The 14,808-nt window shown below is 48.6% G+C and overlaps 1 protein-coding gene across 1 annotated transcript in view; it reads left to right on the forward strand.

The window, feature by feature from the left end:
- The window catches only part of PTK7 (protein tyrosine kinase 7 (inactive)), a 65,116-nt gene extending 53,348 nt beyond the window's left edge, over positions 1 to 11,768 (forward strand). The window contains exons 15-20 of the mRNA XM_038554126.1: positions 390 to 545; positions 1,516 to 1,748; positions 2,707 to 2,787; positions 9,109 to 9,260; positions 10,107 to 10,285; positions 10,779 to 11,768. Of these exons, the coding sequence (XP_038410054.1) occupies positions 390 to 545; positions 1,516 to 1,748; positions 2,707 to 2,787; positions 9,109 to 9,260; positions 10,107 to 10,285; positions 10,779 to 10,939 (962 nt within the window). The 3' untranslated portion in view covers positions 10,940 to 11,768. The remainder of the gene's footprint in view (positions 1 to 389; positions 546 to 1,515; positions 1,749 to 2,706; positions 2,788 to 9,108; positions 9,261 to 10,106; positions 10,286 to 10,778) is intronic.
- The last annotated feature ends 3,040 nt before the right edge of the window (positions 11,769 to 14,808 follow it).

Consider the following 14,808-nt stretch of genomic DNA (forward strand, 5'->3'; position numbering starts at 1 on the left):
CCTATCAGTTTAGGCATTCAGGAACAGAGTTTGGGTCTCCCTCGTTGTGATTCCCCCTTTGTACCCGCTTAGGGCTTTGCACAGAGGAGGCCCCATGAAAGCAGAAACGCTTAGGTTGACGTAGTGTCCAGAACCCAGTGGCTCAGATGAGACTTCTGCACTTGGGTCCATTTCAGAGGTTGTAATCAGCCTCATCAATCAGTGGCTGTGCTCTGCGGGACACTTGTACCCCCTCAGTTCAACAGTTGGACTGGCCTTTCTGTGTGGAGCACCACGATTGGACCCACTTGACAGAAGCAGGGGCTTGGGACAGAGAAGTGAGGTCTCCATGGTGGCCAAAGTGTCCAGTCTCATCTCAATAACTCCCCTACCATACCCTTTCTTTCCAGGTGGGCCTTTGCAGAATGGGCAGCCTTCAGCAGAGATCCAAGAGGAAGTGGCCTTGACCAGCTTAGGCTCTGGCCCTGCAGCCACCAACAAACGCCACAGCACAACTGATAAGATGCACTTCCCAAGGACGAGCCTGCAGCCCATCACCACCCTGGGTATGCTGCCTTAGGCACAATTGTCACAGCTTAATGACAGACCTGTCTTGAGGCTGGGTTCGGGCTGGTGGCTCTGAAGGCTCCAAAACCTAGACCATGGGAGCTAGGGGTGAGAAGCAGAGGGGAGAGATGTCTAGTGCCTGTACACGCCTTGCCTCCATGGCTCTCATCTTTGCTGTGTATTATTAATTGGAGTTTCCTTTATCTTTTAAGAAATTTTTTTAAAATTTTACTTAAACTTAATTTGCCAACATGTAGTATAACTCCCAGTGCTCATATCATCATGTGCCCTCCGTAATGTCTGTCACCAAGTTATCCCATCTCCCCACCCGCCTCCCTTGGGGTTTCCTTTAGACCAACTGCCTTTATTTTATTTATTTATTTTTTAAAGATTTTATTTATTCATGACAGACACACAGAGAGAAGCAGAGAGGAGAGAGAGGGAGAGGAGGGAAAGGCACAGGGAGGAGCAGGCTCCATGCAGGGAACCTGACGTGGGACTCGATCCATGGTCTCCAGGATCATGCCCTGGGCTAAAGGCGGCCCTAAACCGCTGAGCCACCCAGGCTGCCCTGACCAACTGCCTTTAAAAACAAAACAAAACTGATGAAAGTGTTGTTCTGGGGGAAAAAAAATGTGAGAAATAATGGATCTGTGGTAGTTAAGTTTTTTCCGAGTATACGTTAGAAGTGGAACTATTAACATGTTTATCAAGAGCTACCTAGAATTCTCATACAAGCCATCCTTTGGAAAATGCTGGATATCATCAGTTCTACCCCTTCGATTTACTTTTGGAGACCATGAAGCACAGGGTGGGGTGCAGTGTGGTTTGCTCAGTGCCCAGTCCAACTGAGTGGGATGCAGCGAAGATTCCCCTCTGTGTGGCAAGGAGAGGCAGGGCACCCTCCCCAGTCAGGAACTTCTCTGCTGGGGTGAGGGCAGCTGGCTGACTCCAAACCTGTACCCACAGGGAAGAGTGAGTTTGGGGAGGTGTTCCTGGCAAAGGCGCAGGGCTTGGAGGAAGGGGTGGCAGAGACCCTGGTGCTTGTGAAGAGCCTGCAGAGCCGAGATGAGCAGCAGCAGCTGGACTTCCGGAGGGAGTTCGAGATGTTCGGGAAGCTGAACCACGCCAATGTGGTGCGGCTCCTGGGGCTGTGCCGGGAGGCTGAGCCCCACTACATGGTGCTGGAGTATGTGGACCTGGTATGCTGGGGGCACCTGGGAGTTTCCGGCGGGGGTGGGGACGCAGCATGGGAGCCTTAGCTCATGTGGTCTCAGCCTGTCTGCTCTTGCCCCTGGAGACACTCAGCCTCCTTTCCCTGCTATCTCTCTGACACCTGCCTTTTCTTGCCTGGTGCTCCCTCCTTCCTCTCTGCCAGCCCCATGTCTGGGGGTCGGTTCCCAGTTCATCCCAGCTTCTCATGCTACACACCCACACGGATGTGTTCTAGGTTGCCTTCCTTGACCCAGGTTTTCATTGGTTTGTCATTTTTCCTTCTTTGCAGGACTCATCACCCCTTGAGAATAAACTTAGCAGACCCAGCTTTCCTTCCTGCATCCTGTACCATCGGGGGCACAGTGTTAGCCCACTCTCCAGCTAACACTTCTCTTTCTACCCAGCTGTCATGCCCTGAGCTGCCCCTCACTCTGCATTCCCCAACCCAGCTAGGCCTTACCTGCTTGGTCCTTATGCTGCTGCTTGTCACATCCCAAGCTTGGCAGGAAGGGGAAGGAGCAAGGGTTTATGAGTACTCGATGTATGTTTCTGCTACTGCTATTCCCACTTTATTGTTCATTAGACAATAAACCCCCCAGAGGACAGGGGTTTCCTCTCAGGGGTCTGTGACAGTTGGGAGCTGTGTTTTCCTCTTGGTTCCCTGAGGGCAGGGGCTTTGTCACCCACCTGTCCAGGGGGCCCCCTGTGAGAATAGGAATGCCAGTCCTCCTGTCTTTCCAACAGAGAGCTTCTAGGAGCCATCTCCTCTATATTTTTAAATTCCCACTGGACTTCCCCCAAGGGAGGGGGGCTGGCGGGTGTGGGGGTGCACGTCCAGGGCTCCTCCCCTGCCCAGGGCGGCCACTCTGAGCCCCTGCTTGGTGTGATGCTTTGGAGGTAATAGTTGGGCTCTGACCTGACAGAGATGCCTCACTTTTCCCTTAGGGAGACCTTAAACAGTTCCTGAGGATTTCCCAGAGCAAGGATGAAAAATTGAAGTCACAGCCCCTCAGCACGAAGCAGAAGGTGAGGACGGGGCGGGAGAGGTCCTCAAGGGTGGGCCAGGATCAAGGGTAGCCATCATGACAGAGATGCCACTGATGGAATCCTCTCTGTGGACCAGGCAGGACTTTACCTGTGTTATCTCAGCGATCACAGTGGTCCTCCAAAACAGATGTAATTACCCCATTTCATAGGTAGACGGAGGTTTAGAGAGGTTAAGTGACTTTTCCTAGTCATGTAGCCCCCAGATGCCTTTCTGTTGCCAAGGTGCCGTCATTTCAAAGCGGCGCTCTCTGCCCTTGCTGCTTGCAGCGGTATGTCTGCCCCCTGGAGTGAGCACTTGGAGGAGCTGTGAGCAGCCCAAGTGTCTAGGATCGGGCAGGGCAGGGTGTGGTCCCGACAGTGTTTTGTCACCCAAGTGTGGAAGTCTCTTCGGTGAAAGGGCTGCCATGTTTCACCCACTGTGGTTTTCACACTCTCACTTTCACTTGGGCTACGGCTGCCCAGCCTTTCCTTCCGGTTCTCCTCCCACCTTCTGGGCACAGATCCCTGGCTGGGGCCCCATGGTGGAGCAAACCTGGCTTGAAACTGTGAGGAAGGGAAAGCTTGCCTACTACCCTCTGCCCATCTCAGACGATACCTTCTGTGGCCCAGCTCTTCTTGCCCACAGCCTCCTTCCCTCCCCTCTGAAATGCATCTGCCTCCTTCCCTGAGACTGGGTATTCTGCTATCAAGCTGATAACAAAAGTCACAGCTCAGAGGTAGGCAGTGACTCCTAGGGCCCTCCCTAGCAGGTGACCTTTCCTTGCCTTGTAGGCTGACCCAGGTCACAGGTTCTGGAGGCAGGGCAGAAAGACATGGCTCGTTGATTAGTCAGGCAAGTGGCACCCTGGTCACCCCTGCTCTCTCTGGGGAAGTCAGTCTGAGCCCCTCAGGCTGACTTCTTCATAATTACAGATGAATTTACTGAGGCCCACATAGGACGAGTCATCTGGCCCCACATTGTCTGTGGCTGGCCTCCTGACACCAATCCCTTGCCTCCATCATCTTGAAGCCTCAGCAGCTGTCTGCAGTAGCTGTAGATGGAAAGCCACAGGACAGGAGGTGCTACTCTGCCTAAATAGGATGTCAGGGCCCCAAACTTCACAATTCAGGACATGCAAGGAGCCAGTGAATTGTTACTGAGCCAGTTATGGCCATAAGGGCCCTTGGGGTTGCAAAATGGAAACTGTCAGGCATCCTTGGGGCATTTAGGATCTAGTAGGGGAGCTTAGGAAAATTATTATGGCATGTGCCTTATAGACTTCAGGTATGACACGGAAAGTGAGTGAGAAATACAAATCAAGAGATATTAAAGACTTTCACATCCTTTAGGTGGACAGTGTGGTTAACAAAGAAGGTTTCCTGGTCAAAAGAACAATTTGAGTTCAGTTCTCAAGGAGAGGAAGTAGTTGAATGGCAGGAAGGGGATGGCTGCAGGAAAGAGGGGAGTCAGGTAGGTTTCTTTGCGACAGGGACATAGGCAGACAGGAAGAAGTCCATTAGTTACCTCTGTCACATGACCTGAAGGACTCTCATTAGCTAAAAGTTATTACCACCTGTGCTAAGGATCTGTCTCCCATTTTCTCCCCCTTGCAGCTTAAATCTGATGAGGGAGCTTTAATAAGTTGTGTTCTACACACTCATAGGACAATATTCTACATCAAATGGGAAGGGAGGTTTGCGTAAAATAAAAAACGCAGGTTTCTAGACTGAGGGTCTAGGAATATCTAAGGATGGGGTCTGAGGACCTGCGATTTTCAGATAAGCTCTCCAGATGATTCTTTTTTTTTTTTTTTCTTTAAGATTGATTGATTGAGGGCGGCCCTGGTGGCGCAGCGGTTTAGCGCCGCCTGCAGCCCAGGGTGTGATCCTGGAGACCTGGGATCGAGTCCCGCGTCGGGCTCCTTGCATGGAGCCTGCTTCTCCCTCTGCCTGTGTCTCTGCCTCTCTCTCTCTCTGTGTCTCTTGTGAATAAATAAAATCTTAAAAATAAAAAAAAGGAAGGTTGTGTGCGGCATAACCTCCACCGCCATCCTTATAAAAAAAAAAGATTGATTGATTTGAGAGAGAGAGCCTGAGAGAGAGAGCACATGCATGTACGCACACAGAGACAGAGGGAGTGGGAGAAGCAAACTCTCCACTGAGCAGGGAGCCGGATGTGGGGCTTGATCTCAGGGTTCCCAGGTCATGACTCAAGCCAAAGGCAGCCGCCCAACAGATTGAGCCACCCAGGTGCCCCTCTCCAGCTGATTCTTAAGCTCATTAAGGTTCAAGGAGTCCTGGTATATAGGATAGTAGCTTTGAAATGTTTGTTGTCAGGATCCCCTATAAGAAATGTGTTTTACATCATGCCACACACACACAGAACCCAAATTATACTTCAAAACACTATTTGATGCAGTTGATATTTTCGATCCTATTTAACCCACTAAATTGATTTTGAGACCCATGTGGGTCTTGATCAGTAGTTTGAAAAACACTGCTTTTTGAGGATTCCATGAAGATTCACAGGAAAGATATACTAAAACTTGTAGATGTTTCCTTGTACTAATAATCTAGTGAGCTGTTATGCCACTTTATATTCCTAGGGCTCTAGGGGAATGGAAGGAGGAAGAGTTAAGTTTTTAAGGGGGGGTGGCATGGGAGGCAGGGTGCTCCCTGGTCAGGTCAAATTGAAATGAGAGTGCCTAGTTGGTGTGGCTGCCGGAACCCTCAGGAGAATTTCAGGACTACAGAGGATGGTGATGGAAATCAGACACAGGCCCTGGGTATTGGCATAATTATAGATAATGCCTGTTCAAGTATCTGATGAGATGATGGAGATTTTGAAGTCAGGCAGCTGTAACCTGTGACTTCTCTGTGGGTCTCTGCAAGCTAAGGACGGGATAAGGAGCAGAGGGTCAGCTCAGCACACCTTGAGGACAGCAGAGTATGTAGTTAGATGCCGTAGCATGAAAACAGCACCACAGTGTCACGAGGGGTTAGCCAGAACCTGGGCAAACCCTGAGACGGTCATGTTGGAAAGGAAGGGGTGGGCCTGGTCTTTCCCAAAGAGCAGGCTTTCATAACGGTATTTGAAAACGAATCCTGTGGCCATCTGATGGCACCTTGCCCAGTGGTAAGGAAACACTTAATTGGCTGGTATCTAACAGAATTCCCTTTTACTCTCCTCACTTAGCCAGTATTTCTAGAAACACCGCCCCGCTGGAAAGATAGCAAGTTAGTCACCATGCCAAGTCCACTCTCTTCTGTTTCCCTTGACTAGTGGCAGACTGTTACGCTAATAAGCCAGAACAGAGAGCAGGCTGAGGGGACTGGGAAGTCCTACGAGGACGTATCACAAAAGCCTTTGTCCCTTATAGATGACCTGCAAGGCTGGACAATGCCCTGCAGTTCTGAAGCTTGGAGTGGAGTCCATCTGTTAATGATAGGACCACTTCAGCGGTCATCTGGCCCTTTTACCACCAGTGGCACATGGAGCATTCTGAGGATGGCAGTATGGGGGCAATTTTGGGTGTATGGTGGATTCTATTTTTCCATGGAGATACCATGGAGGGGACTCTGACCCAGGGGGTTGTTATTCATCCTGGTGCACCTGCTCGCCTGACCTCTTCTTTAATCCTCACCACTGGTTCTATGTGTTTGGTTGGAAGCTATCTGGAGGTCTTTTGTCTTCACTTTGGATCAGGAAAATACACCAGGAAGATGAGATTCTTTCCTAACTTTTGGTGGCATCCTTTTTCAGCACTGCTATAGATGCAGTGTCAGCCAATATATCGGATACGTAGATAGGTCCAGTTTGATGGTGGCTCAGATCAGCGCTAAGGAACTCCCAGCAATGATGGAAATATTTCACATCTACTGCTGTTCATTGTGGCAGTCACTAGCCTCGTGCAGCTACTGAGCATTTAGAATGTGACCAGAGCTACTGAGGCACCAAATTTTTAATTAAGTTTTAATTCACTAGGTGGCTCAGTCAGTTAAGTGTCAGCCTTCAGCTCAGGTCATGATCCTAGGGTCCTAGGATCTAGCCCTGCTTTGGGCTCTCTGCCCCAGCAGAGGAGTCTGCTTCTCCCTCTCCCTCTGCCCCTGCTCATATGCTCACTCTTTCTCACTCATTCCTTCTCAAATAAATAAAATATTAAAAGTTTTAACTCACTGAAGTAGTCACACAGGGTGAGAGGCTACTGTTTTTGACAATACAGGTTGAGACCATGTTTCATTTTGTTTTTGCTCATGTTAGCAAAGTATAGTTTTATGTAACTTTTAAACATGTTCTGTATTGTTTGTTTCTTCCCAAACCATTTATGTATGACTTTTAAATTTTTTAATTAAAAAATTGTTTTAAGTTTTTAAAAATCTATTTAAGTAATTCCTGCGTCCAAGGTGAGACCCAAACTCAGGAGCCTGGGATCAAGAGTCTCACACTCTACCAACTGAGCCAGCCAGGTGTCCCTATTTTTAGTTTAGTTTTTTTTTTGTTTTGTTTTTTTGTTTTTAAAGATTTTATCCATCCATTTGAGAGAGAGCATAGGGGCAGAGGGAGCGGGAGAAGCAGGGTCTCCACTGATCAGGGAGCCCAACATGGAGCTCAATACCAGGACCCCAGGATCATGACCTGAGCTGAAGGCAGATGCTCAACCAACTGAGCCATCCAGGTGCCCCAATTTTAGGTTTTTGAGGAAACTCCATATTATTTTCTAGAATGGCGGGCAGCCCCGGTGGTTCAGCGGTTTAGCGCTGCTTACAGCTCAGGGCGTGATCCTGGAGACCCGGGATCCAGTCCCGCGTTGGGCTCCCTGCATGGAGCCTGTGACTCTGCCTCTCTCTCTCTCTCCTCTCTGTGTATTCTCATGAATAAATTAAAAAAAAAAATCTTAAAAAAAAAAAAGAGAGAAAAACTAGAAAAAAGAATTCATTGGCATTAAGATAAATGAATTGGGGACGCCAATATGCAGGACTTGATCCTGGATCCCGGGATCACAACCTGTGCTGAAGGCAGGCGCCCAACCGCTGAGCTACCCAGGCGTCCCTTGCCAAGAAATTATTATCATAAAAGTTGGGATAGTGGTTACCTCTCAAGAGGGAGAATAAACGATTAGGAAGGAACGCTTGTGATTTCAAGGATTCTAGCATTGTTGGGTTTTGTTTTTGTTTGTTTACTTAGTGACAGTTACCTGGGTGTGAGCTTTATGATTATTTGTGGAAGTGTGTGTGTATATATATATGCACACACACATACATATATATACACACATGTATACATTATAGATTTTTCCATATGCAATTCACAATTTTAAAAAAAGATTTTATTTATTTGAGAGAAAGTGAGTGAGAGAGAGAGAACACATGCAGGGGAAGGGGCAGTGGCAGAGGGAGAAGCAGACTCCCTGCTGGGCAGAGATCCCCAGGTGGGGCTCCATCCCAGGACCCTGGGACCATGACCTGAGCCGAAGGCAGACGCTTAACCAACTAAGCCACCCGTGCTCCTGCAGTTCACAATTTAAACAGTATTTAAATTTCCCTCTTTTTCTACTCTGTAGTCCCCACCTCCTCTCCTTGGAGGCAATCAATCGTGTGTATGTATATTTATACACTTGTACTCATACACACATTTTGTTGTTTTGTTTGTTTTAAACATAACGAGAAGAAAATGCATAATTTTGAAGTAAAAAAGGGACACGTAAGCTATGATTACTGCCCAGTTATTTTTTCTCTCTTTTTAAAAAATACTTATTTTATTTTTTTAAAGATTTTATTTATTCATAAAAGACACAGAGAAAGAGAGAGAAGCAGAGACACAGGCAGAGGGAGAAGCAGGCTCCATGCTGGGAGTCCGATGCGGGACTTGATCCCGGGACTCCAGGATCACGCCCTGAGCCGAATGCAGGTGTTAAACCGCTGAGCCACCCAGGGATCCCCAAAAAGACTTATTTTAGAGAGAGAGCGTGTGAGTGTGGTGGAGAGGGGCAGAGGGGGAGAGAGAGAGAGAGGGAGAGAGAGAATTTCAAGCAAACCCCCTGCTGAGCTGAGCCCAAAGCTGGGGCTCTGTCTCATGGCCCCGAGATCATGACCTCAGCCAAAACCAAGGATCAGTCAACTCAGTTCTTCTAACAACCCAGTGAGACGGGGGCTGTCAATACCCACATTTTACAGAGAGGGAAAGAGAAGCTGTTGTGTCTTTGTTTTGGGGCTTCCTGTGCATTGCACTGATGGCATTAAGGCCTCAACAAGGGTTGTGTCGAGGACGGTTGCGTTGATCTCTAGTCCCAGCACCTCTGAAAGGGCCTTCTCTCGTTGCAGGTGGCATTGTGCACCCAGGTAGCCCTGGGCATGGAGCACCTGTCCAACAATCGCTTTGTGCACAAGGACCTGGCCACTCGGAACTGCCTGGTCAGCGCCCAGAGACAGGTGAAGGTGTCGGCTCTGGGGCTCAGCAAAGACGTGTACAACAGGTAGAAGGGCACAAGTCGGGTATGGTGCCGGGCAGAGGCCACATGGGCTTTGGGAGCGTGTGAGAAAGGGCTTAGTGTCTGCTTGGTCCAAAGCTGGAGGGCTTGGGCAGGGGACAGAGCCCCCCCACCCCCCACCCCATCCTTTCTCCAGATGAGCAGCAGGCTTCCTAGCCAATGGACCACAGGTCCCTGATGCTTATACATTTTATTCTGGGGATAAAACATTACAAGCCTTTTTTTTAAATAACTAGTCAAACTTTATAACAATTTATCTGTAACTTAACTATTCATATGCTTCCCTCTGATGAATTCAGTAAATACCATCTTGAAGCCCAAAGACTTCGAGCTCAGCAGCCACAGCCAGAGATTGCTCTGGAGTGCCTGCACACACTGTACAGCCTCTTGGGGAATGCCCCTACGAATCACCCTGGCTCTGAGTCACTGCAGCTCGTCTGGCTGTTGCTTTAGTCATAATTGGTATATCGCTTGCTAGTAAAGCTCTTTAAGTTTTCTTTCCATTTAATGTGGTCTCGTTTTTCATGTTTTGTTTTAAACAGAAAATATATGTGATTGTTAGCTTTTAAAAATATGAACATTTAGGCAAATTTGGATTCTTAATGGAATTTTTTACCATCAGACCCCATGTGGTGGCCTCCAGATTTTCACCTACTGCACCCCTGTGCTCGGCATAAATGCTACTGATTTCTTTGGGTGCCTTGGGTTGGGTTTCAGCCTGGGGCTGAGACTTGGACCTGGGATGAGGTTAGGATCCCAGGCTGTGTTCCCCATCTGGCCTCTGAGCCATGGAGGCCCCAGCCCAGTCCTGTGTGTCCTTCTCTCCTGCAGCGAGTACTACCACTTCCGTCAGGCCTGGGTGCCACTGCGCTGGATGTCCCCTGAGGCAATCCTGGAGGGGGATTTCTCCACCAAGTCAGATGTTTGGGCCTTTGGTGTGCTGATGTGGGAAGTGTTCACCCACGGAGAGATGCCCCACAGTGGGCAGGCAGATGACGAAGTGCTGGCAGGTAGGCGGTTGGTGTTTCTAAGGGACAATTCCAGATGTGCTCCAGGTAGAGAATTTGCTCAGCGTCTTGGGGCCCACTTAGCCTGTCTCACCTCTCAGGGCTGGTGTTAGCAGGTGCACAGATGTGGCTACTCCAGTTGACATACTGATTAATACTTTTATAGTGGTTGGTAAATAGTCCTTGACCCCAGTGCCCAGTCCAGCAGCTCTGATGCCTGCCCGTTGACCCTACTTCAGTCCTCATGCATTGGCTCCCTCCCGTGAACCCTTCCCCCACCAGCCAGAGATTGCTGGGGCCAGGGCCAGGGGAGTCATCACCTTTGATTGCAAGGTACTTCCTTATGGTCCTTGAGTCAGTGCCCACCCACCACTGGCCAGCACCCCTGACCCCCAGTCGCCCTCACATGGCTGCTTATGGGAACTACAGGCTCCATGGGGTTTGGACAGGTGGTTAAATGTTTCAACTAATGCTCCATCCACCATCTTCCCTGCAGACTTGCAGGCTGGGAAGGCTAGACTCCCACAGCCTGAGGGCTGCCCTTCCAAACTCTACCGGCTGATGCAACGCTGCTGGGCCCTCAGTCCCAAGGACCGGCCCTCCTTCAGTGAGATCGCTAACACCTTGGGAGACAACCCCGCAGACAACAAGCCGTGAGGAAGGAGCCCAGGCAGGCTGTGCCTCAGGATGGTGTGGGCAAGGGAGGACTTCTTGAGGGGTACCCACAGCATGATGGGCAAGATCCCTCTCCTCCTTGGCCCCAGGGACCCTGGGACCACAGGCACTATTAAGGTCTGGGCAGGGCCTGGGCTTTCCTCTTCTTCCTCATCCTCAGCCCTTTGGGGAGGCTGATTCAGACCCAGACTGAGTCACTAGAGCCTTGAGCTGGGCAGCATTCTCTGCCACCACTTCCCCCATCAGGGACAGTATGGGTACCTCAGGTAACCCCAGTTTCTGGCCTGGGTCTCCTCCCATTGACCAGGTCCAGTTCTACCACTCACCTGCCAACCTGGCCCAGGGAGGGCTCGGCTGGAGAAGAGCTGGGTCTGAGGGGAGCTCCTTAATATACTCAAGTTCCTGTAGAGTTCTGGTCTACCAGGCCCACCTTGGGTCTGCACCAGGACTACAGAGAATGCGCCAGTGAGTCCTCACCCCATGGACTTGTGCACACTGACCCAGCCCCATGTCTCCTCCCCACCTTCTCTCCTTTCCTCATCCTAAGTGCCTGGCAGATGAAGGAGTTTTCAGGAGCTTTTGACACTATATAATCCGCCCTTTTTGTATGCACCATGGGCGGCTTTTGTATGTACTTGCAGCGTGGGGTGGGGGGCATGGGAGGGAGGGGTGGACCCTGGAAGAGGTGGGGAGGGTGGGCCACCCCTGCCTCACACCTGTATTGTTGTTGTTGTTCGTTTGTTTTTTGTTTTTGTTTTTGTTTTTGTTTTTTTAACACTCGCTGCTCTCAATAAAGAAGCCTTTTTTACAACCTGCTTCTAATGCTCATTCCCTGCCCTAGCCCGTGGATGGCCTCCCTTTATCCCTCATTTACCAGAAGCATCCGTGTCCCATCATGAAGTCTGGTGGGGTTTGGACAGGAATAACGAGTAGACTCTGGTCTTTCTCTGTAGTTCATGGAACAATTGAGAATATGGGCTCGAAGGATGCAAGACACCACTTGTCTGTGTGACCCCGTGTTGCTCTTTGAATGCCAGCTACTTATTCTTTGCTGGTGGGCTTAATCCTCATGCTCAGGTGGGGAGGGTAGAAGGAGGAAAGAGGGGGTATGTTAAAGATTGGAGAAAGCATTAATGATGGATCAGGTCTCTGAATCCCTTTAGGGCCCTAGGAGGGAGAGAGTATGGGTAGAACGGAGCAGAGAGGTGGTGCTTGATGCCTCATTGATGCCATTGTTGCGGGCACTCAACTGGTTTGATTCTTGCCCGTTTGTTAGTTAGAGCTGCTGTTATCAGTCATCAGCTGCCTTATTCCAGTAACTTCAGCCTGATGCCCCATCCAAAAGAAAGTAGTCCATAACTCATTCTTTTTGTTTTTAAGATTTTATTTATTTGACAAGGAGAGAGAACATGAGTGGGGGGAGGGGCAGAGGGATAGAGAGAAGCAGGCTCCCCACTGAGCAGGGAGCCCAACAGAGAGCTTGATCCCAGGATCCCAGGACCTGATCTGAGCCGAAGGCAGATACTTAACCCACTGAGCCACCCAGGCACCACCCATAACTCATTCTTAACTCTGAAATTGCTTGGGTTCCTTCTGTTCCTCACTGTAGTTCTCAGGAATGGAAATGGCAGCTAATATTTATTGGAGACCTGCTTTATACCGATGACTTTGTTTTTTTTTTTTTTTTTTTTCTTTTTTTTTTTCCTTTTTTTTTCCGATGACTTTGATAAGCACTCAACATGCATTATCTCATTTAATCTCTGCAACTACTCTGTAGCCAGATATTATTGTGCCCATGTCTCAGATTAGGAAACTGAAGGTTGGACAATGATCCCTGGGTGGCTCAGCGGTTTAGCGCCTGCCTTCAGCCCAGGGCGTGATCTTGGAGTCCTGGGATCGAGTCCCACATTGGGCTCCCTTCATGGAGCCTGCTTCTCCCTCTGCCTGTGTCTCTGCCTCTCTCTCTGTCTCTCATGAATAAATAAATAAAATCTTTAAAAAAAAAAGGAAACTGAAGGTTTAAGTGGTCTGGTAGTTTCGCCAAGGTTGCACAGCTAGTAAGTAAGCCACTCACTTGTTGCTATACAGTGTGTTCTATTCCTCAGATGTATTGGAGGAAAAAAACCCCAAGAACAGTTTTTCTAGAACATTGTTTTTCAAAGTATGTGTTGCAGCCAGCATTTAAAAATGAATGAAAAATAAAAATAAAAATAAAAATAAAAACGAATGAAACAAGGGCACCTGGGTGGCTCTGTTGGTTAAGCATCAGCTTTTGGCTCAGGTCATGATCCCAGGATCCTGAGATCGAGCCCTGTGTCAGGCTCTCTACTCAGCGGGGCGTCTGCTTCTCTCTCTTCCACTGTGCTTGCTTTCTCTCTTTGTCAAGTAAATAAGTAAAATCTTTAAAAACATAAAAAATAAAGAATGAAACAATAGAAATTATCAGAGTACATTGTATACCTTAAGGGTAAAAATTCTTTTACAAAATTTTGTTTGTAAGATTTGATACATGTTTGTGTGTCCTGGCTTATGTCAGCAGTTGGGTTGGTGATGCTGTATAATAAGCCCCAAATCTCAGCTGTTTACAACAATTTATTTTTGTCACTCATGGATCTGCAGATTGGTGAGGTTCAGCTGATCTTGCCTGGACCTGGCTGAGTTAAGCTGGGCTTGGCTCCAGGCTGTAGGTCTGGTTTGGGTCTACTCTGCTGGCTCCAGAGCATTCTCTCCTGCAGTGACAGTGGCATAAGGGGTCAAGCCAGTCACACACACACACACACACACATATATATATATAATCATGAGTCTGTTAATGTTTTATCGGCCAAACAAATCACACGTTGCAACCCAACATCAACACCAGTAGGAGGTACTGTAAAGTCATGTGACAAAAGATACCAGATGTTGGGGCACATGGGTGGTTCAGTTGAGCGTCTGCCTTCAGCTCAGGTCTTGATCCTGGGGTCCTAGAATGGAGCCTCGCATGCGAGGAGCCTATTTCTCCCTCTCCCTCTGCCTGCCGCTCCCACTGTTTGTGCTTTCTCTCTCTCTCTGTCAAATAAATTTAAAAAATCTTTTTTAAAAAAAGATATTGGATGTCTATTCCACCCACAGAGTGTGAAGAGTTGGGGACAGCAATCTAATTCACCATAAGTTGTGATGTAAAATGATTTCTTAACTGTGGGTTGTGCTTGGAAGTATTAGGAAGGTGCTACTCTAGAAGATCAATGGCTAATCCTCCTCTTGTTCCTGGTCTTTCTTAACCAATGGGCCATGGCTACACTGCTGGTCACATGTGCCTTTTCAGACTCTCCTCTTTTGATGTTGGTGATGGTAAGCCATCTCCGCCTTCTCTGACCAGCTTTCTCCAGCTCTGGCTGAGGCTTCCTTCTGCCTGCCTGCCCCAGAGCTAGCTGTTCTGGATTCTGTTCTTGGCTTTGCTCTCTCCGTGTGCTCACCCTCTGGAATCTCATCTCACCTTGTGTGGCTTTAATCAATCCTTCAGTGTGGATAGTTCCCAGAGCATTAGCTTCAATTCTAGCTTCTGCCTCAAGCTGCAGACCACACTTCCCATTTCCTCCAGGGCATTTCTCACTGCCTGCTTCCTTGGGCCCTAACTGAAAACTCCCTCAAAATCCTGCTTCTCCAGCCAAATTCTCTTTTTCCATCAATGGTACCGATTTTGGGGTGATAGTCACCCTTACTCCATCCATCATAAGCCCTCCTCCCTGTGTATCCTCTCCCCTATGCAGCCCATCACCAAGATCCATTTATTCTACCTCTATCCTGTTTCTATCTGCTTAATTTTCTTTTTTTTTTTCTGCTTAATTTTCTTAAAAGACTTTGTTTAT

This window comes from Canis lupus, chromosome 12 (genome assembly GCF_011100685.1).
Source record: "Canis lupus familiaris isolate Mischka breed German Shepherd chromosome 12, alternate assembly UU_Cfam_GSD_1.0, whole genome shotgun sequence".
Classification (NCBI taxonomy): Eukaryota; Metazoa; Chordata; class Mammalia; order Carnivora; family Canidae; genus Canis; species Canis lupus.